Here is a 26,095-nt window from a genome sequence, read left to right on the forward strand (position 1 = left end):
GTACCATAACTCTGTTCACACAGCTCAACAAGAATTTCCCTCATGTAACTCAGTGTGTTTTGCCAGAGGGTTACTTGCTAACTTAATCCACTTACAGAGGTAACACAGGCAAAGGTGCCTCCTCTTCCAATTTATCAAGTTCTTTTGTGTCTGGTTTAACAAGAATTCTTCTCACTAAAAAAAAAATACATGAACGTTAGAAGAAAATTAGGCCATATTCAATAGTCACTGTACTTCCTTGGTGTTTCTCCAGGTGCTTGAACCAAGCACACAGTAGGAAAAAAAAGCAATTGTGTCACCCTAGCCTCCAAAACACATTCTCCTAAAGGTCACTCAAAATCAACAGCTTCTGTTAAATATTTATACAGATTCAGGTGCCTTAATTCCAATTCTGGCCCCTGTTCCTGATGGTTTTCAGACGGGTTTGTGTTTAAATAATTAAATACTTAGGCAGTGTCTTTGCTGAGGGGATGGCCAGTCACAGAACAGGCTCCCCAGGGAAGTGGTCACAGCACCAAGCCTGCCAGAGTGCAAGGACCATCAGGACAGGGGTCTCACTTGTATGGTTGAGTTTTAGATAGCCCTGCAAGGAGCAAGGAGTGGGACTCTGATCCGTACGGGCCCCTTCCGACTTGATATATTCGATGATTGCAAGAATCTACGGCAACTTTGTTTAAGATAATTACAGTAAGAAACTATAATTATCCCACTGATGACATTGCAGAGAGGCTAGTCCCATGTTAATTTGTGTATTTTTTAATCTACATTTTAAAAAGATCAGCCATCCACTAAAATATTAACAAAATTGGGCTCAATTTCAGATTCCAGATACTAGAAATGTAAATAAAAGGAAATCAAGACATGATTTCAAGGGAAAACACCTTCAAAATTCCGGTCCATTACTCTTTTTAAAAAGTTTTAAAATAGAAGTGAGTTGTATGAGTGATATCTGAAAACAGTAATTATCTTCGCAGGCTTTTACTGAAAGCTTCTTCATGCAACAGTAGCACCATTAGAAAACTCATGGATGTGTTTGTACATGAACATCTTAAAAAAGCTGCTGTTCCTGAAGAAGGAGAAAGAATAACTAGTACATAACAAGTTTCTCCTTTCTTTAACAGTAGACAGCAGTACATTCTTGCTTTAAATTAACTAAACAGGTTAAAGACATAATGAAATATCATCAGCAGCCATCAACCTTTTTTGACCTGAGGTCTATAGCTGTCTTTGCTTGAACTGTACTTTCAGCTGGTTAATTTTTTACTGGTTCAAATAAAATAAGCAAGTTTTGCCTTAAACCTTATGGCCAACACACATCTGATGAGGCAAAAAAAGCTAAATCAGTTAATTACAAAGATCATGCCTGGCTGAAAGAACAAACTGGAACAATTATTTTCAGCAGGAGAATACGGAGCTTATAATATATATACTGACATTAATATAAGTGCTGAGGAATTTGTAGTACTTACACACACATCTTTGCATGCTCTTTTCATAATCCCTTACTATCTCCTTTAAAAGGTCTTCAGTGAGCAGCTCTCTATCCCTGCCCTCCATGAGCGACTGTGGCACCAGGGCGAGCATGGACCTCAGCCACTGCTGCTGGATGGGAATCATCGGATTCCTCTGCACACGTGTCTTCATAAAGAGGTAGTCTGCCTGAAAGGCCAAGATTGTCAGAGGTCAATAACTGCCTATGCATGTATTTTTGTGTTAGGCTTGGCAAAAATCTCTTTTTATTCACAATTTTTAATCCTTAAGGGTAGGGTATTTAATCTCATCTTTTCAGTATTCGCTGACTAATATCCTCAAAGCTACTCTGTGGTTGGTAACATGGTCTCTCTTTGTCTTAATGTTTAAATATAAAATATTGTTTTTGTCAGTATGGCATTATCCTTGGTTCTCTGCTGAAGTTTATGGCTGACAATAAAACAGTTCAAGGTTAAGGTTATTGCTCTTTGGACAAACATTTATCTGGCAAAAAATGTGGACAAACATCCCCCATAAGGGGAGTGGGTCTTGGCGAAAGAAATAGGTATTTCTGCTTTTGATTGACAGCTCTGTTATAAAATCTCTACAGTCTACAGATGAGTTTATCTCACAACAGCTAAGCAAAATTGGTGTTACCTTAGGCTACTTAATATAAATATTTCAATACTAATTTGAGTTTCAACTGGCTTTCAGAGATGAAGTCTTACTTTAAAAGCTATACACAAATTTCAGGATTAGTGCATGTCCTAGGAATAAGGGAACGATGTCAAAGACTACTTTTTGTACAGGCTAAGTTACAATCTATGACGTCAACTGAAAAAATCCTCAAGCCTGTTAGGTTTTTTTCCTAAGTAATGATCTTTAACTAAGGTTAAATTAAATATTGATAGACGTACTTTCTATAACAGAAAAATAATTTCCCTCTACAGGACCACAAGACAAGTTTCCTATTTCGTTCCTATTCCATTTTTCCCCACCAAGACTACTTTTTCTTGTTTAGTAACAATAATTCCACATGACATACTCAACTTCTCTGAATAAGGACCATTCACTCTTCTACACCAAAATAAGCAAATGAAAGAATTTAACTCACTCTTTGTTGGCTTTCTTTATCAACCATCTGTATAAAAAGAAACAGAAAATTGTTATGAAGAACGTACAAAAAAAAAAATACCAGAAATATAAAATTTTACAAATATTATTCCTAAACAAAGACTTTATTCTGTAGATATACAGGTATACATTTCAGTTGGATTACCTGAGTATATAAACACATTTACAAATTACTGAGGAATGAAAGAAGTATCTTAAAGCAGATTCTAAGAAGTAAAATAAATGTCCCAATAACTAAGAACTAAATAGGTGAGACTTAAAATAATAAAGAAATACTTTCTCACAGTGGAAGGCAGTTCTGTGATAGGAGGTGCAGCATCTCTCTTATCTGTTTCATCCATGGTTATGTAATAGACTTCAAGAGCTCGATCAATTCTAAAGTAAAACACAGAATCAGAAGCACAGAAAAACTACAAATAATATATTAAAAATAGTGCTAACACTTTAATCAATCCAACCTATTTTTTTCATTACCAACTCCTTGATCACTAAATCTCACTATAATTACATTAAAAAACCACCATTATTATTTGTCAAATGTCAAATGTGCATTGTCTCTTTCACTTGAATTTCAACATGTCTTGAATTACATGAAACTCACAGTAACTGATTAAGCACCTCTTGCTGCTCCTTGCCTCTGTGGTATGCGAATAGTTTTTTCTGTGATGGTGACGTTTCAGATATGACTGGTGGAGGTAAAGCAGCGGGACGAAACAAAGTTCTCAAAGTGCGTTTATTGGAAGTTGCTTCATCTGAGTGCTCCATCTAAAACCATAACCAAACCAAGATTCTAGAATACAATCCTGTCCAGAAGGAATTTAACAGAGACATATATTAAGTTGAATGTACATAAGACATAAAATGAGGTCACCTCGGGGATTTCCACAGTTTAGGTATGACAATTCAGCTTTCAAAAAAAGAGAACAATAGTTTATATTATAAAATTGCAAAGTTCAAGGGAAAGTGTGCATGTACAAAGAAAGAAAGAAAGAAAGCCCAACAAATTTGTGTTGTGCGACTGGGCTAAGCTTCAACTAAAAAACCACCCTTCTATGGCGGTTTAAGCGGTTGAGTAATGGCTATTCCAAAGACAGACGGTCGGGTTCCCCTGGAAACATGATGCACAAACTCACAAGTGCATTTCAACAGGTTCCCACACGGGAAGAGAAAGCCAAAGCTACCTCCTACATCAGCGGTATGTCCTAAAAACGCACTAAATCGGGCGGTGGTGGATGCACCACAGGACACAAAGCTCAGCTACGGACAGCCACGACGTTCTCCCGTCTTTTCCCGGCGCTCCCTCAGCCCCGCCGCTCTCACCTCTCCCGGCGCCCCCAGGACAACAGCGCGGTTGGCCCGGAGCCGGGCGGCGGGCTCGGGGCTTTGCCTGGCCGAGATCAGTGCCTCTCGCGATTAAAAAAAAAAAAAAAAGAAAAGAAAAAAAAAACAACCAAACAAACAAAAAAACCCCAAACAAACAAACAAGCAGAGACTTGGAAAAACCTTACCTTGACCGTCCCGGTCTGCCACAGGACTGGCACAACCCGAACGAGTCAGAAAGACCCTCTGCTCCAGCCTCTGCCTGCACCAAGCGGATCACAGCAACAATCCTTGAGAAAATTTAATACCCTCAAGCATCAGGTGGCTGTTGCTAAGCTTCTGCTTTTTGTACAGCTATAAATGGAAATTTTAAGGAACTCCAGGGATTTGCTACTCACCTGCCCACACTTGACAAAGAGGCTTTAAAACCCTAATTTTGTGTCTGTTTGGGCAGAGCCCCACGCGCAGAGGCTGCGGAAGCAGCGGGACGGAATTTTATGTGTGTTTTCCAAAGTCCTGGGCACTTTCCTAGCGCGGCTGTCACAGCTCGGGACTATTCGGCGTGAAGTCTCAACTCAGACATGAAATGTTTTCTCGCGAACAGAACACAGACCCAAACCCTTGACGTTAAAGGATTTATCCATAGGCAGTTAGCATCGGGACGTTATAAGGGAGACCCGCCCACGCCTCGGACACCTGTTGGCCAGGAAGCTGCGCTGAGGAGAAGGGGTTTCGTTGCTGAGGGAACAGAACCCGCTGGCTCCCCGGTCGGCCTGACTCAGGCCGTGCCGGCGGGTTAACGGCGGGAGAGGGGCGCGCGCACCGGGGCGAGCGGACAGCCCGGGGCGGGCGGACAGCCCGGGGCGGGGCACGGGGCATCGGGAGGAGGCGCTGCCTCACGGCCAGCGGCGCGCGCCCGCCCCCTTCCCGCCTCCCGCGCGGCCCCGCCCCCCGTCGCGCGCGGTGACGGCGCAGCCCCGCCCCGTCCGGCGGTTCCGGCCGCGCCCCGCGGAAGCCGCAGCGCCGCCGGGTCCATGTGGCGCCGGCTCCGCTCCGCCCTCCGGAGCCTCCGCGGCTCCCCCGCCGTACTCCCGCCCGGCAGTGGCGGCCGCCCTCCCGCCGCCATGGAGCGCGCCGTGGTGCGCTGCGTGCCGTCCGAGCCGAAGCTAAGCCTGCGGTTCGTACTGCCCGATGGCAGCGCCCGGCACATGCAGCGCGACCAGGCGGAGCCGCTGGGGCGGGCGCTGGCGCGCATCGCCACCAACGCCGCCAAGGGCCACGGCAAGGCGAGCAAAAAGAGCAAGAAGGCGCGGGCGGAGGGCGGCGCGGAGGGCGAGGCCGCGGTGCCGGCCGTGCGGCTCTTCTCTCGCGACGGCGCGGCAGTGGCGGAGGAGGTGCCGAACGCGGCCGCCTGGCAGGACGGCGCCGTGCTGCACATCGGGGACGCGCGGTACCGCGTGGAGCGTAACCCGCCCGCGCTCACCGAGCTCCGCCTGCCGCGCTCTCTCCTCGCCGGCTTTCCCGTGTGCCCCAAGGTGAGCGCCGAGTTCGCCGCGCCGCAGCATTGCCTGTTCCGCTGGTTCCGCGAGCAGCGCCCCGCGGGCAGCGGGGACGCGGCGGGGGAGGCCTGGGTGGAGACGGCGGCGGCCGAGCGCGTGTTCACGCCGTCCAACGCGCTGGTGGGGCTGCGGCTGAAGCTGCGCTGTACGCCCGGGGACGGGGAGCAGCGCTACGGGCCGGCGCGCGAGGTGGAGAGCAGCGGCCCCGTGGAGGCCGGGCCCGGCGCTTGCACCTTCGACGCCCGGCACCTCTACACCAAGAAGGTCTGCGGCCACGGCTCCGTCCGCGCCGTCTCCTACAACATCCTGGCCGACACCTACGCGCAGACGGAATTCTCCCGCACTGTGCTTTACCCCTACTGCGCTCCCTACGCCCTGGAGATCGACTACCGCCAGAACCTGCTCAAGAAGGAGCTGGCGGGCTACAGCGCCGACCTTATCTGCTTGCAAGAGGTGGACAAATCTGTCTTCGTTGACAGCTTGGCCCCGGCCCTAGACGCTTTTGGACTGGAAGGGCTGTTCAGGATAAAGGAGAAGCAGCACGAAGGCCTGGCCACTTTCTATCGAAGGGACAAGTTCAGCCTCCTCAGCCAGCACGACATCACTTTCAGCGAAGCCCTGCTCTCAGAGCCGCTGCACAAGGAGCTGTGTGAGCAGCTGGCCAAGTACCCCGTGGTGCAGGAGAAGGTGCTGCAGAGGTCATCAGTGCTTCAGGTACCAGCTTTGACATGCCTTCTTCTCTTTTCCCTCTTTCTTTTTTTTTTCTCCTCCTCCCACTATCTCCAGTCAGGTGTAGCCGGGCCAGCTTTGTTGAGCCTTAAGCAGAAGAAGGGAGGTGGGGGATTAACAATTTGAAACATGGAACTATGTTCTCTGTTAGCTGGGGTAATGGATACAGCGGAAGAGCAACTTAGGAACAAGAACAAAACGTTGAGACCATACTGAACTGGATATATGGAATTACCAAAATTTGGTTAAAAAAGGCAATATTATTTTGCTTTAAAATGAAGACAGCTGTTGAGATTCTGGGCCAGGTAGTGATTCCTTTGGCTGCCAAGTTTTTCACTACTTACTCTCATATATCAGAATGTATTTTATGAAACTTAAATCATATAAATCACTTTTAAATAAGTTGAGTATGCTTTATAATGCCTCTTTAGGAAATGACAGTAGGGAGACAAATAAGGTTGGACATGTGTGTGCGCTTCCTAATGCCAGTGGGTCTGCCCACAGAGCTGTTGTGCAAGTACAAGTGTGTAAGATAGAAGGCTGTGTCAGGAATTGCAGAAACACTGGTAAAAGTTTCCTACTTGTGGAGTGAGTACGACTTACAGGATTTCCTTGATAACTAAAATCACCTCCAAATTTATGTTCAATTTAACAATTATGGAATGCCACATTTGCTTGCCAAAAATTTGAGATTTAGCTCCAGTTCTATTGCAGAGAGAACTGGTGAATAGAAAATAAACGTATTTAAGAATGGTACAGCATGAACTATGTCTTAGGAAAAAATACGGCCAAACCAGACACAGTCAAAAGAATGTTTGTGAAATACCTGGATGTAGTGGTAATATTTTGGCTGATACCCAGACCTTATACAGATGATTAATGAAAAGCACAGCTCCTAAATTGAGTTTGTTATGAGCTTCAGATTCTTTGAACTGGATTGCCATAAAGGCAGAAGCTGACTAGTGCATTTTAAAATATATAAGCTCTCTATTTAAGACTTTAACAAAGACTGCTTTTTCTCTTAAAGGTTTCGGTTCTTCAGTCTACAACTGATCCTCCCAGGAAGCTATGTGTAGCAAATACCCACCTATACTGGCATCCCAAAGGTAATTTTGGCACATTCCTACATGTAGGATAACTGGGTTTGGAAAGGTTTTTGCTCTTTGGGAGAACAGGTTTCCCACCATTCTTTTGCAGCTATAGCCTTTTCTTCTGGAACTGAGGGTTTCCTGCCTTACTTCTTATCTAGATGAAATCAAGCCAGACTCCTAGGTCTGGTTATATATTTATTTTTTATTTTCTAGTCTGCCTGGGATTCAGTAGAATGCAGCTGAAAGCAAGGCAAGTCACATTACACACAATTCACCCAAAAAGCAGACCATAAAATAGAGAGAGCTTTGTGTGTGCTTGTGGTTTCCCAGGCCTGTTGAACATAGAGCTCTCTTGGGGTACTGCCACGAGGGCAACCAGACTGGGCTACAGAAGCTGTTAGAAGAGTTCTTCTCTTCTCAATTAGTTTTCTTTTGGTTCTGTGCCTTTTTTGGAATATTATTAGGATGGTTGCCATGAAATGGAAAACTGCTGTACTATGGGTATGGGTGTTAAAACTTCAGAGTTCTTGCATGTGCAAGTTTAAGTTAAAATTGTCTGCCTCTCAAAAACTTTCACAGTCACAAACTTTAAAGGCTTCTTAATCCGTGAAAACTATTCTAAAATGCAAGATTGCTGTTTCAGAGCTATATATGCTTAAATGAGCAATCCAGTGAGCACCTCCAGTGCTGTTCTGCATTATTTGAAATATTACTTTGAAATTACTATTTGAAATAATACTTTTTTATATCCTTAGGTGGGAACATCCGTCTGATCCAAATTGCTGTAGCCATGTCTCACATCAAGCATGTAGCATGTGACTTGTATCCCAATATCCCAGTCATATTCTGTGGAGATTTTAATAGCACACCTTCGTCAGGAACTTACAGTTTTATCAGCAGAGGTGGCATTGCTGAAGATCATGAAGACTGGGTCTCAAATGGCGAGGAAGAAAGGTGCAGTATGTCTCTAAGACATCCTTTCAAACTGCTAAGTGCTTGTGGAGAACCTGCTTATACAAACTATGTTGGTGGGTTTCATGGATGTCTGGACTACATTTTCATTGACAAAAATGCTCTAGAGGTTGAACAAGTCATTCCATTGCCAAGTCATGAAGAAATAACAACCCATCAGGCTTTGCCAAGTGTTTCACATCCTTCTGATCATATAGCACTAATATGTGACTTGAAGTGGAAATAGAGCAGCTCTGGCGTGCTGCTTTTGGAGGTTTTCAAACAAGAAATTTAATTTAATGTACTGCTGGGGAGCTAAGGTTAGACCCTGACTTGTATGCTACTAAAAGGAAAGCCAAAACGATTAATGAAGAGTTCATGTGTTTAATGGCTCTACTGAATATTATGACACTGCTCAGAATATTTGCATGACAATTTCCTCCTTTTTTATATGGTAATGGGAAAAAATATACTTAAGACAGGGTTTTAAAAATTGGATTATCATATACCTTTCTAGTGGTGTTTTTAAAGGATTAATAATTATTTTATTTAAAAAATATGAATTTAATCTGATTTGTAAGACAGTGTACACATTGAACCCTGCTTAATTCAGAACCAAACACAGAACCCAAACCCAAATGGATCTAGTTGACTCAACTTCACTGTAATTAATGTAATGATAATTTAAGTTCAGAAATTGTCTTGTTCACTTACCATTACTATGGCCCAACTTTTGGTAAGTTGCATGAACAATGTACTTGTACCTACCAACTTCTGAAAAGATGTTCTTAATTATCAGTGAATAGACTGTCAATAGCCAACCATGTTAAATTCAAGGCTGTAATTGATTTGGAAGGAATTTGTCTGCCCACGTAACATGGGTAATGAGGATAATGTTAATGCGTGGTGAAACTGGACTACATGAAGAAACAGCATCTACTTTGAACATCTGCTCCTTTTGGTTTGAGTCATCGGTAAGAAGAGAAATACTGGAATTTAGGACAACCAGCTTTGGATGGGAAGGAGCTTTTTATCAATATCATCTGTTTTCAGGTGGGGAGAGATACAGAATAGTGTGGTGCATTAGCTATCTGTGCCTAAATCTTTACAAAGAAACACAAGTGACTTGCAAACCTTTATCACAATGGTTGTATTTTGTTCCTCTCGTGCAAAGACAACCTGACTTTTTAAGTGTTTTTACGTGCACTTTTTCTTTCTATAAATAGCCTGGTTTTCCCTATTTTGTAGAATGTGGGGAAGTGTATTTTATCCATACCTTCACTGAATGTGTTGGAGGGGGCTTAATCATTTAACAAGCTTCTTGCCCTGCATCATTAGTCCACAGGAAACAAAGAGCATTTGGAAACCATTCACTAGATCTTCCTCTTTCACCTAATAAAACTCCCTTTATCAATTGTCTGTCACTGTTGTCAGTTGTTTGGGGTTCTTTTCTAGTTACTGGTGTCTTTAATGGCAAAACAAGTGTGCCTGGGTTGATAAAAGCTGTGTACTCTACTTGCACACCTGCTCACCTCCCCTGCATTCTGGTGCACTGTAGTTGTAGCTGGGACTCACTCAACTGTTCAAATGCTACTCAAACCAGGCAGCCACTTTCAAGTGGGATATTTCTGAGGCTTGCTGGTGCTGTCTCTTGCCATAGTACTTGCTATGCTGTGAAGGGTGGTGCTTTGTAGAAGCTTGTAAATATCTGCTCTTTTCTGTTATTTCCAATACAATTACTATTGTGTTTTGCTACTGTAGTGCCTGGGCATCTGACATGATGCTGGTAACTGCAGTAGCAAAGCCCTCAAGGCAGGTTTACCTTCAGAGATCATACAAAGTTAAAAAGATACAGGCCCATAAATCTCCAAATGTGTTTCAAACAGCATGATGTGAGAAGACAAAGCTCATGAACTGTCCCCTATTTTATTACCAACTCTGCACACAGATAAAGGGAAATGGACAAATTCCACTACTCTGAGTCTGTAGAAGCCTGTGTTGCTAAAGAGCTCATGTGAATGTCCTCTGCAAGTAGCTTTTTTTCAGCAATATAAGCAGTTAACCTTCTCTCTTATCCCAAACTCTCTTACCTGATCCTGCTCTCCTTGTTCCTGCTCATGCCACACCAAACTAAAACAGGGACATGATCCTGTTAAAAATACAGGGTCTTTAGTTCTCATGTTTCTATTAACATTTTAGTGGGTCTTTATGTCCTGAACTTACTTACCATAAAGCCATTTGTGCCCAAAGAACAAGATACAGGCTTGGAGGTAGAAAGAGGTGATGCAAGCTTGAAGCAAGACAAAAACCTGCTCCAGCAGATCCACCTCAAAACATAACACAATACCTCAATGAAAGGGTCCTCATTTATTCCAACAGCTTGGCCAGGCTTATATGTAAACCCTCAGATTTCTGGTTTTGTTAAGTCAGCACTTCAGCTAAGCACCTTTGGATACAAAAGGGAAGCAAAATGGAATGTGGCAATAAAAGTGGCAATGAAGGATGTTAGATCACTGCACTAGTGGATTCTTCCCGAAAAATTGGACCCTAAATAATTTGGGTGGGGTCTTTGATCAGTTACTGTTCTAAATCTAATTAAAAATAAAGTGTAATTCAGTCTTGCATGAGTTGATGTCTGTATTCTTCTAGACCGCAAAGTTGATAATAAAAGTATCAGTGATTCACAACTAAACTTCAAGATAGAGGTGTGAGGAGAAAATCTTGCAAACAGAATGGAGGCTGTAAACCCCCATCTGGGCAAATAGTTTTTACTAATTTAGTAAAGGAGGGAACACTTTCACCTAAAGATGTAAAATTTGCAAGCATATGGCATCTTAAAGGGCAGAAAGATTAATTGGAAGATCTGTTCCAGAGAAAAATTCAGTATCAAGACCAGGGAAAACATTGAGAATGACTGCATTACAGCTGAGTCAGAAATATAGAGGCCTACAAATTGCCAGCTCTGAAAAAAATTGAGAGGGAAAAATAACAAATTCCACTGAGTAATGCAGGCTTGTAGGCTGGCAAGAAAAATGTCTCAGTCACTTGGAACAGTAAGATTGCAATTGTGAAGTTTGGAAGTGAGATTGTATTACATAGGCTACTTGAGCTCCCCTTGTAACTGGAAAGAACATTACTTTCCTCATTTTTAAGTAGCAATCCATTACACCTGGGTTACTTTGTCTTTTCCAAACCCAAACATTAAAAATCTGTAACTTATCCCTGGAACCAGAAGATGGAGCTGTTTAGAGAACAGACTTGCCTGGTGCTCTACCTCCCTTCCAAGAAACGGCAGCTCGCTCCTGCTCGCTGTGCTGGCACTCAGGCTGCTGCCTCTTTCCTCCTTCAGAGCAGGGAGAGGCAGCGCACAGGGAAGCTGGAATCTGCAGGAAGCAAGTGGTGAGGACAAACACGGCACTGGAACAGGCCCTTGCACATAGCAGATAATCCTTTACTACATTTAGGAGGAAATTCAGCCCCCTGAGCTGGTGGTGGGGAATCTCCAGACACAGTATCCTCCCTTTAATTAGGAAACTGCAGCAGCAGATGCTGACTGCCAATAGCAGCCTGTCAGGAACATGTCAGCATGTCTGGAATGAGAATGCAGCACTAGGGTTTAGATTAAGAGAGGCACAGTTCAAAAAACCTGGGTTTTTTGGGTGAAAGACAACCCTTAAGTACACCTTTGGCCCAAAGCCCCATGCTCCCAAGCTGTATTTACATCTGTGTGAGGTAACATATGGTGCTTCCTACTGCACATATGGTGATTTTAACTCCCATCTTAGCTGTTCCTACATCTCTGGACCTTGCCCAGCAATTAATTCTTCCTCTCTAAATCCCATCCAGAACCCACATTTGTGGAAGTCCCATTCAGCTTGTCTCTATTTTATTTCATAAACCTAAACTCACCTGTATTTGTTCCTCATCCAGCAACGGGAATGGTCCATGCCCTTCACAACAAAAGATGGGGTAGGATTTTCTTTGCCTCTTTGTAAGTGTGTGTGGAATTTGTTTGTTTTGATTACTCTACTTCCTCAGACCAGCCATTAAGGAAAAAGGAAAATCTCTTTGCCTTCTACTTGAATTTCCCATCTCTGATTCATTCAATTCAAGAGAGACTATGCTGCTTCCTGCCTGGCTGTTGTCTAAGGAGGGAGAAGTTTCTTTTCTCACGCTGGATCCTGCTGTGGACAAACTCATCACTCACAATAACATGACAGAACTAAGGAAACTGAAGCACTGGCCTTCTGGAGGCAGCAGACTTGGCTCGTTTTTAGGCTCTGGGTATTGAGAAATGTTTACCTGTGTATTTGATACACACAAAATAAACCAAGTTCTGCCAGATCCCTCAGACTGGTCTGGCAACTTGGAACTCCTATTATTCTTTTCCCTGACCATATCCATTCCAGACAAAGGGGTCTCTTAACCTCCTGTGACAGTACTTGAATTCTTGCACATCTCTTGTGTCATTGCTATTTTTGAAGGGTATAATTCAAGCATTGTGTAAAGTACCTTCATGTATCGTGATAAAGCAAGCAATGATGCTAAATATGATTGAGAAAAGGAGGAAGAAAGGAGAGGAGAAAAATGGTATGAAAAACCCAAGGGGAACAATACCCAGTGTGCTAAGGCATCAGAGCTTTCAACATCTCTAACTGTGTAGCTGCCTCGTTTCTCACATTCTTGGCATAAAAAGAAAATAGCTTCAAATCTTCCAGCTCCTCCAGTAAGAGGAAAGGCCTTAAACATTTCAGTTTTGGCAGGTCTGCTTTATTCATAAATCCAACAGCAGCATACAGAATGTAATTTCTTATAGTCCCCATTCTTGACAAGGGTGGGAAAGACTATTTGGACACAGTGATGTGCAAAGTTTCATCATATTGCACTCAAACTGCCTTTGTCCAAACCTTTTTAGAAAGATTTCTTAACAAGGGACTAATAATTGGGCTCTGAATTTTTGTTACTAGCAAAACCCAAACCAGTGCTTTACACAAATGGGCCACTCCTGTAAGCAATGAAAAAAATGAAAATCATGCATGTACTTAATCTAGAAATAAATTGTCACCAAGGTCAAATAAAAGAAAACCCACTCATTCTTCAGTACTTTGCTCTCTATAGTTAAGCTGGCCATCTGACACACTGAAATAAAGCCTCCCATATACAAATATTACTTGACTAATTCCCCAGTGCAGTAGAACTTACCCATTGTTTGAATATGAAGCTGATGTTTACAAAGAGAAATTTCAGCTACTGAAACTCACGATTTCCTGTCACTACAGTGAATGAGGAACACATTTTTAGCAGTCTCATGCCTGTTCAAGATTTTGAACTTCTGGGACAGCAGCTTAGTTCAGGTATTTGACTTCTGATAGGGAAATGACAAACCATGTTACTACCTAAACTCTTAACAGACATGAAAAAATTGGATGCTCAAGGGAATTTCATCTTCCTCTGGCGAGAAGGGCTGTACTGTATGTTGTTACTGATATACAACATTAACTTTGTCTTACTGTATTTCCATGCAAGCTGTAGCCTTAACCCTCATGCAGACTCTATCACTCTTAAATGAGGCTGAAGATCTTAATTACTTTCTGACATTGAGAAATTATTCATTTTATAGCAGAATTACACCTACTGATACAAAACCCAAACATGGTGACTCTGAAATATGAACTTATACACATGCTACAACTCAAAAGCATAGTGGCTTAACAGAGCTCACCTAAACTTGAATATTAACTCATTTAAATAATTAAATGTCTCCCAGGCAGAATGTTTCCTTCATGGTAATAGGCCTAATTTAAGTATCTACTGTTTCATTTAAATACTACCTCTAACTGTGTAACAAGCACTGTTTCATTTTAACCTACTGGGACTACAAAAACCAGCTTGCATTAGGCACAAGCTGTCTCTTCTGAATAAGGTGTACCTTTTAAGGTTTAACTCAAGGAACTGCATTGCTAGAAATATGCACATCAACAGCTACTGATCAAATGCATGGGTATATCAGCTTGGGTTAATAAGTAATCAGCATTTCATTAAAGGTGCAGGCAAAACCCTTCTCACCTTACACTGTCTCCTGGGTTTCCGTTACACATTTGAAGACACTTAATTACTGTATTCAAAAACTCTGGAATGTTCCCTGCTTAGCTGTGTTCACAGTAACAGTACCTTCTAAGAACTTAAACCTCACTTACAGCAGAAGCTGCCCAGGAAGGTGTTCTGAACCAAAACTAGCTTGAGTTTACTGGACCTCATCACCAGGATTTCTTGTAGCAAGGGTAACCAGACCTGGGTGGAAAATGAGGAGCACTTAGCCTGAAACTGCAACAGAATCATGCTTTCAGTTCCTGAAGACATCCAATCAATAGAACAGCATATTTTAGCTGGAGGGTTGAGCAATATTTGCCTTGATACAGCAGACAGGCAACAGAAAAACAGATTCTAAACTACCCATTAATAGTGGCCTCAAAACACGTTAATTTATGCCTTTTGAACTACAGAGGTGTAAGGGGACAGAAATATGAAAGCTGACAGTAGCAGTTGTATAGAGAAGATTTTGGGGGGCGATTATCAGCATTATTGTAATATTTGCTACATCCCTGTAAAAGCACTCAAGTTACCTTCCCAGCTAGCCACCAACAAAACGTGTGACTCTCCTACTGGAACCCACATTGGTTTTCACATGTAGATACAACTATGAAACAGACATGCATGCTTTTCAGGCAGTTCGAATTTGTTTTATTACAATTTTTTAACTGTTAGTATTTTCATATCTGGACATCTTAAAAGGAATTTTAGGTTTACAACTTCAAAAGACATTACAGAATTATGTAAGCCCCGATGACAGCTACTCTACTGCACTGTATACAATTTGGTTGCCTCCCTTCTGTGTCCTGCTCTACACAGCTCCAAACAAGTGAAAATCTGAGACTGGTGTTCATATTCAAGCTGCAGGAAAGCTCAGTATATGGAAAAAGAATAAGTGATAATTTGCATTCAACTATTTCAGGACTCAAGAAGAGCATACACAGAACTATACATTTTATCATTTTATTAGGAATAATTCCAAGTGGGTTATGAAGAAACTAATTCATTGAGTTTGATGAATTTTCCAAAATTTCCTTATGAAGATATGTTCACCAACAAACAGTAAAACTTCAGCAGAACTATTATACACTGGGCAAAAATAGTCAGGCTGATACCAAAAAGCAACATGCAACATAAAAAAAAAGATACAACATAAAGGAAGACAATCTGCTGAATATTAAAAACAACCTCAACATGAGCTCTTCGCAACCAGCACAGAACTATTCTACCCATCAAATCCAATTCACACAAAGGCAAGTTGGGCTAACAGAACCCAAGGATTAATAAAATGTTCCTCAGTGCAGTAGATTTGTATAGTGTTTTAGAGTATTTCCTTGGCTTGGAACAAGCAGTATTAGGAAATCTTTTTGGCAAGGGAGAGAAATAAATACATACGGAATGCTACATTTTTAAATCAGCAGACTGTCTGAGGAATGAAACAGGGCATCAGTAAACTAAGAGTAGCAGGGAGAAAAAAAATTAAAACATTAATTTATTGGGGCTCAAAGAGTATTCAAAACAGATCTTAAAGATGTCACAATAACTATACTCAGGCATTTAGGCTAACAAGGGGAATAAAATCAGAAGATACACTTTTTCCAAGTTAAGGAGATTTTTTACCCAAGCATATTGCTATCTTTGCAACATGTAGCTCGGTAAACAATAATTGGCAACGAAATAAGTTGAAACGCTGTAATATCCTGCCCAAATATCAGTTCCAGATACTGTAATAACCAAGATGCAAACTAATTTTGTTGTAACAAGCCTAGACCACTTATATCAAACATGTCCCTGGTGAAAGAGTCATCCAGTTGGAATTAGCGTTTTGAGAGTTCATTTGACAGCCAGTCAAGTCCCTCATACAGACCAGTTCCTTGTGTAGCACAGGTAGCCTGGACATACCACTGTTAACGCAGAACACAAAAATTAAACTTAAATACTGACAAAATGCAAGCTAAGTTATGACAGTATGTGAGACTCTTTAGTGTTGTTATAACTGTGTTAGTGTTGTAATAGTGTTCTTTCAGTACTGTTTTGTGCTGTAAGTAGGGTCAAGATTGAACAAATGGTATTTTTTAAAGTTTTGAGAAGTACATATAGGGTAGAGGAGGTTCAGACATTATCCAGAAACTCAAGTGTTGGCCTACTAAAGGCTACAACACAGTTTAAGGCACCACAGAACTTGTATTTAGTTTACATGCTGAAAACTACTTCTTGTCTCTGGAAGACTGCTCTTCAGGAGGTGGACATGGAATTATCTAAATGAATGGACCTCTGAAACAGCTTCTATGGACAGGATCTTTGTGTGTCAATACAAACACTGAGACTACAAAAGGTGGGATGGTTTATGTGAAGCAAACCTGCATCTCTAAAGCTTGAGCAGATGGAATCAAACGCTTCAGAAGCTACTTAATTTCCTCCTGGAAGTGGGAATGCAGAATGCATTTGCTCTCCCAGAATATTGTGAAAACAGAAAAGCCCATCACATTCTTTTGTCAAATGCTGGATGCGTGTATTTCAGTGACTGACTGGAGTATTTGTATGTTTTCAGAAAAAGGTAAAAAATGAAACACCTGTAACAGCTGTACACACTGGATTATACTTCTAAATCACTTACTTTGAACAAGGACCTGAATTATGCGTTATAAAGTTTAGCAGCAGTTATGTGCATCTTTCTACAGAAAGAGGTGAAAACTACCCTTTCCCTTAGAGGAAATTCATGTTTATGATATAAAATAGAAGTAGAAAAGAGTTCAGCAATCAGAAAGTTTAGCACTTACAGTTCTGTTACGCAGGGACTGAAGACCTAGTTTATCTGTCATTTCACTGATTGCCATGGCATTTGGCAGATCCTGTTTGTTTGCAAACAGAAGCAGCACTGCATCTCGCAGCTCATCCTCCTGAAGCTAACAGAAAATATAGGCATGTTATTAAATTACCTCAGTTAAGTATATCAGTTACTTCAACAAACACTAAAAAAATCTAAATACTGATTTAAGGGATGTAAACATCTTCACTCTTGCTCCTGAAGTCACTAATAAGTATTGAGTGAAATTTAACTAGTATACAACAGAACTCCTGCAATTAAGGAAACAATTTTCAATTTAGAAAGTTTAAATTTATGGGCACCCTGCTGATGAAACATTCTCTAGCACCAATTTGTTCTTCCCAAATTCTTTTTCTGCTGCATCTATCAAGGTTTCATGAATGAAAGGTTCTGACACATTATTAGTTCTCTACAGAGTTGAAATTACAACTCTGTGCACTACATGACCCAGAATTACCACGTGAATACAATATGCACTGTACAAAGTCCCTAGAACTTTTAAATCCTAAATCTCTTAGGGAAACTGACAAACATCCAAAAATAGGACAAAGTCAGTCTAACAATAATACTTCAAGAAGATACTGATATTTACCATTTTCTGCAGCTCTTCTGCTGCTTCCTGGATTCTCTCTCTGTCATTGCTGTCTACCACAAAAATGAGGCCCTGTAGAAAGTTTAGCAGATTTGAAAAAACCAATGCAAATGTGCAGCACTATGTTAAAACTCATATTGAATATTGTGATTGCTTACCTAAGAGAGGGGACAAATTTAACAGAAATTTCTGTTTAAACAATGCATGACGTGTGTCTGAACAACTACCTAAGTCTCAACTTCAAAATAAAGTTATGAAAAAAATGCAGCAAAATTACAAAAATGAACTCTTCCCCCCTCCCCTTTCACTCATCATATTGAAAATCACAAGTGCTTCAACTTCTCATATTTCACTGAAAAAACCCACACTGTTAAAGGAATGTCTGAATTTGTTTTAAAAAGTTTGTACCAAACAGTATTTTGAATAGCATCTCTGTTATTCAAGTGTCCTTCTTACACAATTTACTCTTAACCTTTCAGTCTGAAAACCTTACTTTTATCATTCTCTTCAATGAAAGAGATGTGTCTTTTAGAAGTATTCAGTAACAGGACAGTAATAAGGAACTGAAATTAAGTATTACTCTATTCACAACAATATGGTGCAAGGTCCCTTTTGTCAATCCAGACCTCACTATTTTTCTGCACCAATCATATGCATTGTGCTGCACACAAATATCATGGAAACAATTCTATATTCAACACAAAAAAAACTCCAAACCAACCCAGTCCAAAAGTTTTCTGACACTACTAAGCAATTTACGTCATTACTTGTGAACCAAAGGAATCACATTTATGTCCCAAAAACTGACTCTAGTCACATCAGGGTGAAGCTGATACTTTTTCATCAACTGTTAACAAGATCTTTTATCGTATTTTAGACACTCAGCTTACTAAAGACACTGATACAGCATAGTAAAAGCCGTATATTTTAAGAGTTCCTCACAAGAAACCAGCTGCTCTGGCACATTACAGAACACTGGTAAATCCTAAAGGACTTGATCCTTGAGAGGCTACACTCACAACTAGGCTTGAAGCCCTTAGAGTAAACTAACTTCAACTAGAATAAAATCTGGGTACCCTCAGAAGTTGCAGGTTCTAGTGCAGAGCCTTTCTGAAAGAAAGAAAACAACTTTCCATATATACTCTACAAAACACAACGAGGCTTTACAAAACAGGTCTTTAACTACTGCCATCTGAGAACTCTTACCTGTGTGTTTTGGAAATAATGCCTCCAAAGAGGTCTAATTTTATCTTGACCACCAACATCCCAAACTGTGAAACAAATGTTTTTATATTCTACCGTCTCCACATTAAAACCTAAAAATGAAGGAGTTTAGTAATTAGAATATTTAGTTCTGGTGTTAAAACATAATTCTAACCATGTTAAAGATAGATACTTCATAAGCTACACTTCTCCCAAGTATGTATAAAATGGCTTCTCAATATTGAATTGGTGGATCAGGAAGAAAATTGACTGAAGGGAGAAAAAATAATAATCACTTAAATCCAAGTCCAAGTGGCTGAGCAAATCTTCCAGCCACAAACTGTGAGGCTTCTGGCGTTTGGGGGAAGAGGTGCTACTGATCCGGTTCCTATCCTCCTGCGCATCTGCTACTGGCCAGAGTCAGACAACGGATTCTGGTCAGGATGTCTCTTTGGTCTGACACAGTTATGTTATGGCAGTACCAGACAGTTCATGTTTGTCTTGATTCTTATTCTAACAGCAAAGATAGGAAGTCCCTGCACCCTTCAGAAGCCTGTCAGGTTTAGAATAACAAGAATAAAGATATAAGAACTGGTGATCTTACCAATAGTGGGAATTGTGGTGACAATTTCTCCTAGTTTCAGTTTATAAAGAATGGTTGTCTTACCAGCAGCATCCAAACCAACTAGAAGGAAGAGAAAAATTGATTTAGTTCATAAACTGAACTACAATCTGCTAATTTAAAAACATGCCATTGTACATGCAGAGTACTAGGGGTTTTTTTACTAAAAACAGCTTTTTAAACACTCTTAATTAACTGCTGATAAACTATGTTTTTCCCCACCTCCTCTACCCAGCACTGAGAGAGAACAAGCCATGAAGAAAACAAGCTCAGTAAGACACTTCCATTCACAACCTAAGGATTCACAAGTTTCTAGTCATCTTTCTTAGTATTTGTGTTAATTAAGCTTTATCATTCACTTTGGAAGTTTCTTCTGTCTAAATCAGGAAGATTTTAAAAGCCTAGCAGTAATCTACAAGCAGCACACAATTTCTAACTGATCACACATTTGTTACTTCACTAAGCTCAGGAAGGCCTCACTTACTCAACCTTCTGCAAAGTTCAGCTTCACAGGCACATGGACCAACTGAAGCTGGCACTATCCATCAAAGACACTTCTGTGTTCCTTATTCCAGTCTCTCCTCCCTTTGCTAAAACATTTCTTTAGCACTGACGAAACCACGTATATAAGGAATCTCTCATCATCCCTCCACATACACCCCAAGGGCTGTAACTTCTCTTCAGGATATCGCGTCTATACATTGAGATGCACTAGGATGCGTCCATTAGGAGCCTCCACTGTTGGTCTTTACACAAGATCTGCTGCACTTAAATTTGCTCTTCTGTTTCTAAAACAAAAATTAAGCTTGATGTTTTTCCAAATAAGCTATGTGGTATTAAATATGTGATCCTTGAGAAATAAAATAAAATCAAGCCCAAAAGACTTTTTGGAAACATATCACCAACACTGTATGCATACATTGTAGTTTTCCAAAACTATTTGTGAAACTGCTTATTGTGACGCATTTTAGAACACATAAGTGTAACTCAGAATAGAATTCTTCAAATTAGAACCCAATACCTAGCACACAAGCACCTCCATAAACAGCAGGTACTAAACACCACAGCATAAAATGTCTATCTGCGAAACTTAACACAGTCAATCACATTTTGTCCAAACAAAAATATACCCCATCAAAAGAATTAATTCTTTTGCAAGAAACCAAATGCTATCCTCATTTTATAAGGATAATACATATTCTTAAGTGCTCTCAGTTAACTACCTACTCTGCACCTGCAATATATTAAGCTTTAAGAGGTTTGGTGACTTGCCTATTAATAATACAACTGTTTCCTTAGAATCACCAAAAAAATGGAATTCAAAATTACCCACTTACTCAGAATGAAACCAAACTCTTGAAAAACCTCCTCTTTCTCAAGGCACAAACTGCTGTTGCAGCAAACTAATTTAAAAACCCTATCTATAATTGTCCTATATTCTAATAGTGCACACAGGATTAAACATACCAATGCAGTTTCTTTGGTAATGTGATTGCAAGTTAGAAAAAAAAAAAGTTGTTCTAATCCTTAATGTCATGACAGCATGAAGGAAAGGGGGTGGGGTGGGAATCTACCACCAAAACCAAAGCTCCTTGACTGCCCAAATACTCAAAATGAAATTTAAGGGTTTTAAGTTTGCTGTTGTTTAAGTGTTGGTTTCTTTCAGAAACACACACAAGCATGAACAAAAAAAAGCCACAGTGCAGCAGAAGTTACACAAGAACTTGCAAGTCATGAAAATTGTAAATGCCACAATTTTCCCCACACCAGTGAAGTGTCAAGTCACCTTACAAAACGCTCTAAGCCAACTTATGAACCCTCACACACTCCATCTATGCTGAAAGGCAATGTTTGTAACAGCACAATGCTTGAAACCCAACACTATTTTCACACAGGTCAGCCTCAAGTAAGCACTTGTTAGGATGCCTAGATCTTGATAGGAACATATAATGCCCATACATGATATGATAGGGTTTTTTTCCAGTAAATTAAACATAACATAATTTAGTGAACCACCAATTAGTTACAACTACTACTCAAAATTCTCCTCTTATTGCTCCCCACCAAAAAAATAACTCTGTTATCAATATAACAAACACTGACAAGATCTGTTAAAATTAACGATGTAAGAAAGATGCCACTGTCTACACAAACTGTTAGAGCGTATTTGAGGTTTATACTAACAACAGAGATAAAGACAAAGAAAAAAGCTAATCTCATTTCAAAGAATGTACACGGGGTATTGAGATCCATTTGAAGACATGACTCAGAGTTAAGAAATTAGAAACTAGTCAAGAATTTTAAACTACTTTCTAAATTACAAAAATATTGCCCCAGTTACCCACTCTACCCTTGTGCCATGACCCACCAACACCTCAGTGGTGCTGGCAGAAGGCTACAGTGCCTATGTAAGCACAAAGCCCAGAGACTTTGCTTAAATCCACTCTTACCCACAACTCTTGATTAAGCCATTGGACTTTGCACTGAGGCAGGCTGAGCTATGGGGTTATGGATACATGTTTTCTTCTGGCGTCACACTTGAGGCAGAAGCTTAACTGAGGGAAGGACCTTATGCAAATCACTGTGACCCTATTTGCAAAAACCACCTCTTTTGGTCAAACTGCAAATGCTATGAAGTCTAAAGAAGCAAATCATGAAAAGCAAAGCATCCATTCATATTTCTTACTCCAATTTGCAATTTACCACCCTTTTAAAAAATTTCAGAGCACTAAATCACACTTAATCTTTTGAGCTGGTAGGAAGTGTAACTATTTTTTTTAGTAATCCAAGAATAAACATGTTTACATTTGAACTGGAACATTAAATTCAAATCTATGAGCTACTGCCACATCATAAACTTCATCAAGATTAAAAGCCACATCTTAAATCCCCAAACAAAGTAAATTTCCAATTCTATATTTTCACTGATTCTACTGCCTGACTGACCAGTGTCAAGACCAAGGTGTACGAGACTCGATGAAGAGTTAACGTTCAGCAGTTGTACTGCAAAGCACCAAGACTGATGGGAAGCACAGACCTGTACTTGCAACCATTTATCTTTAAACTGAATCAAACATCCTCTTCTTCTAGCTGGAAAAAAAATATCTACAATGCTTTCATGTGCTGCTAAAATCACTGTGTTTCTAAGCCCTTTACTCCTCTTAAAGAGTGTTTTATTTACAGCCTGTTAGTTGTGTTTCTAAATCTCAAGCTTCTAGTTCACTTGTCCCTGGGAACATCATCCCTGACCACATCACATCCTTCATTAACCAACTTCCTCTTTGATCACTGGTGGCTGAATATCAAGCTGCCTCTGTTATCACAGCACAGAACTTCATAAAAACTATAGAATGCCAACAGCATGCAAACCAACAGTTGTCTAAAAAAACACCCCCACAAATAAAAAACAGCTAAATGGTTATGATCTGTACAGCGACACAACTCCCAAAGAATCTGGCATTTTCCACCCAATGTATTTAATAATTACCTTTGTATTTGAAACTCCTGAGTAGTTGCTATGTCAGTTACTTGCACAACTACACCAAGATACAGAACACTAAATTATGATACTGGAAGGTGCACAATGAATTTGTATCTTTTTTTTTCCAAGGACAGAAGACCATCAGTGAAGAGTTTCACAGACAGGTGCATGCAGGGTTAGGACTCAAGTGTTTCTACTCTTGATGCCCCAGCTGCCTAATCTGACTTTCAGACATTCAGCCCTATCCCACAGTTCTTTCTTTTCCCTCATGTTATGCCTATTTATAAAGAAAATGCATGACTCTTTTTTTCAAGCATTTCTTCCAAACAGTAACTTAATGTTTTTGAAAAATAATTGTACAAGTGCATTTTTTAAAAAACAAAATTTCCATAACAGGATAACATTAAATGTCCACCTATTACCATAAATGGAGTTTGAGAACATAACAGATAAGTGAGTGCTGTTGGTAATGGTCCCTGATGAGAAATACTCAAATTCTGCAGAACTCAATAGCACAAAGTCTGTTCTTGGAGCTAAATTAATTCTAATTTATCTTCAATTCTGCAGAAACCAAAGAAAGCTGTGAAAAGGGAGTTAGAAATATAAATTAATCATCTGTTCATTATCAACTCACATAATATTTTTCCCCTAAGTACTTTACCTCATAAAGTTATTTCTTAATTGGTGTTCTACATATGGAAACTTAAATGCTTGGCCTTGTACAGCCCATTCTCAAACCATACACCAAAAATTATAACCTTGAGGAAAAGTTTTAATTCTATCCCAGTATTAATTTCATTCAGACGTCTCTCCTCAAAGTACTGATACATGATGTAGAATGCTATAAAGAGATTATTTTTTGTTTTACAGGTATACACAAATTATGTCACATCCAGTGTAACATTCTGCTTCTAATCATCCAGTTTGTCCTGTAACACACTCTCATCACAACATACCCCAAGTTTTACTCTCCTATACTATCTAACAAATATGGTACTGTCCCATGCTCTGATCCAGCCCCGCATTTTAATATAAGGCCTTAAAATCAAAAATTTTAAGAAATAAAAAAATAAATTCATTTGAACAAACTGCTAGAAAGTGCACCTTCCAAAGCCATCTCTAACCTAAATTTGACCTAATTTCCTACCAATGAAGAGCTTTGCAAGCGGTTTTGATATGTATGACATCACTTTCCTGTTTTCAGTACTTTGCAGAATGTAAGAGAACTACAAATACCACAGAGACTGTCTCATCCTACAGTCAAGATCACTCGAAGACTTCACTTCGTTCATTAAGAGACATATGAAGAGTCTGGCTGTTAGGGAGACAATCAAATTACCTCCTTGAAACCAACACATGAACTAAATAGCCTTGAAGACTAAAATTACTGGAATTATTTTGAAATGGATGAGAGTCTCTAATTTCAAACAGATAAGGTACAACAAAAATTACTGGGTATGCAATAACAAACTTTGCCATCACAAAATATATGGAGAACCTGAAAGATTATAAATAAAAAAAGCTGCACTGCTGTGTCTGCTGTGCATATCCGAGCAGCATTGGGGATGGGTGTGTGCCAGGAAGTTTCAGTTAGAACCCACTCCCATTGCTGGCTATATCCAAATGAGCACTTTATATAGTTCCTTACAACAAGCTACTTCAGTCAATGGCCATGGACTAAATTCCATTCACTTTGGTAACAGAATTTGAGAAAAATTTAGAGGCTAAGAACTGTTTGTACATAAAGCTTGCAGGGGTGGGTAGGTGGGTGGAAGAAGGCAGGGAAGAACTCAAAGCGGAGGAGGAAATACCGATGCAGTACGTGCTGGCTTTGACCTTTTGAACTATAATCTGAAAGTGAGAATCTTCAAGAGCCACTGGCTCCAACTCCTACTCAGCCCGTGTCAAGGGAACAGATAATTTCAAAATAAATGGATATTCAAAGTAAATCATTATGGGGAGACAGTAAAACTAAGCAAGTACTGCAAGAGCAGCTAAAAGGTTTTACGGGTTTGTACACGAGGCACAGAACTAATGCCCACAGAGGCTATACCGAAACGCCCTTTCACAAGAGTCAGGATACAGACAGTACAGCTCCCTACAGCTGCCGAAAATCGGCCATTATACGGCAGTTCTTACGCCCCTGGTGCTGCACACACCAGGCTTTGTCACATCCTGCTCGCAGAGCCGCAGTGCCGGGGCAGGAGGGCACGGCCGGGGCGCGGGGCTCGCTCGGCCCCTCGCCCGGGGACACCCGGCCCTGCCCGGCCGCAATTCCATCTTTGTTCCGCGCGCGGCCCGGCGCAGGTGCGGGAGCGGGGCTCGGCCTCGCCGTGCACGGCGGGACCAGAGGGCGGCGGGCGAGGCAAGGAGGGGAACGGGAACACGGCGGGAGAAAAGGAAGGGCAAATACAGCCCGATCCGCTCACCCTTCCGTCCCCGCCGCTCTCCCAACGCCCCCCCAGCCCATGGGACGGGCACAGCGCGGTGTCCGCGCCCCGCAGCCCGGGACCGGGCGACTCCCCCGCTTTGACCCGCGGCCTCCCCTCCCCCGTCCGGCGAGATTCGGCTGCGCGGCCCCGGCCGGTCCGGGCACTGCGGTGTCCCTCACCCATGAGGATGCGCATCTGCTTCTTGCCGAAGAGGCGCGAGAAGAGCGAGGAGATGGTGAGGCCCATGGCGGCTCCGGCGGCGCTGGGCGGCGGCGGGGAGCGCTGAGGGAAGGAGGGCGGGAGGGAGCGCGGCCCGGCCGGTGTGCACGCACAGATCCCTCCGCGCGCGAGGGGAGCCCGGCGGCGGCGGCGGGTGCTCTGTGACCGGGGATCTCGCTCGGTCTCTGCCACGTCACGCTCACCGCGGCCGCCCCGGCTCCAACGCGGACACGATCACGTCACGCTCGCCACATCCCCCGGCCGCGGCACCGCCCTCCGCCACACGGCCCCGGCGAGGCGGGGACTACAGCTCCCGGCAGGCACCGCGCCGCCCTGAGCCCCGCGCGCATTTGCCGGCGCCGCGGGGTACGACGG

At 41.6% G+C, this 26,095-nt stretch overlaps 3 protein-coding genes across 7 annotated transcripts in view; 1 reads left to right on the forward strand and 2 right to left on the reverse strand.

Annotated features, from left to right (window-relative positions):
* Nucleotides 1-4,762, reverse strand: part of DNAH12 (dynein axonemal heavy chain 12) — a 59,553-nt gene extending 54,791 nt beyond the window's left edge. For 2 of the 5 annotated variants that reach the window (XM_039559196.1, XM_039559194.1), the window contains exons 1-7: nt 4,323-4,761; nt 4,113-4,214; nt 3,206-3,407; nt 2,889-2,979; nt 2,585-2,611; nt 1,470-1,659; nt 96-174 (exon numbers count right to left, since the gene is read on the reverse strand). In XM_039559196.1, the coding sequence (XP_039415130.1) occupies nt 96-174; nt 1,470-1,659; nt 2,585-2,611; nt 2,889-2,979; nt 3,206-3,369 (551 nt within the window). In that variant the 5' untranslated portion in view covers nt 3,370-3,407; nt 4,113-4,214; nt 4,323-4,761. Of the gene's footprint in view, nt 1-95; nt 175-1,469; nt 1,660-2,584; nt 2,612-2,888; nt 2,980-3,205; nt 3,408-4,112; nt 4,215-4,322 lie in introns of those variants that run through there. The other 3 variants (XM_039559197.1, XM_039559195.1, XM_039559198.1) reach the window with 3 other exon arrangements.
* A 172-nt stretch (nt 4,763-4,934) lies between these two features.
* On the forward strand, nt 4,935-10,876 carry PDE12 (phosphodiesterase 12). The gene is made up of 3 exons (XM_010390362.4): nt 4,935-6,197; nt 7,240-7,318; nt 8,059-10,876. The coding sequence occupies exons 1-3, from the start codon at nt 4,959-4,961 to the stop codon at nt 8,499-8,501; spliced, it is 1,761 nt and encodes a 586-aa protein (XP_010388664.2). The 5' UTR covers nt 4,935-4,958; the 3' UTR covers nt 8,502-10,876.
* A 4,096-nt stretch (nt 10,877-14,972) lies between these two features.
* ARF4 (ADP ribosylation factor 4) lies at nt 14,973-25,969 on the reverse strand. Its single transcript, XM_039558984.1, has 6 exons — nt 25,681-25,969; nt 19,571-19,651; nt 18,970-19,079; nt 17,764-17,835; nt 17,125-17,250; nt 14,973-16,248 (listed from the first exon to the last, which is right to left on the reverse strand). The coding sequence occupies exons 1-6, from the start codon at nt 25,745-25,747 to the stop codon at nt 16,162-16,164; spliced, it is 543 nt and encodes a 180-aa protein (XP_039414918.1). The 5' UTR covers nt 25,748-25,969; the 3' UTR covers nt 14,973-16,161.
* Nucleotides 25,970-26,095: the final 126 nt, after the last annotated feature.

This window comes from Corvus cornix, chromosome 12 (assembly GCF_000738735.6).
Source record: "Corvus cornix cornix isolate S_Up_H32 chromosome 12, ASM73873v5, whole genome shotgun sequence".
Lineage (NCBI taxonomy): Eukaryota > Metazoa > Chordata > Aves > Passeriformes > Corvidae > Corvus > Corvus cornix.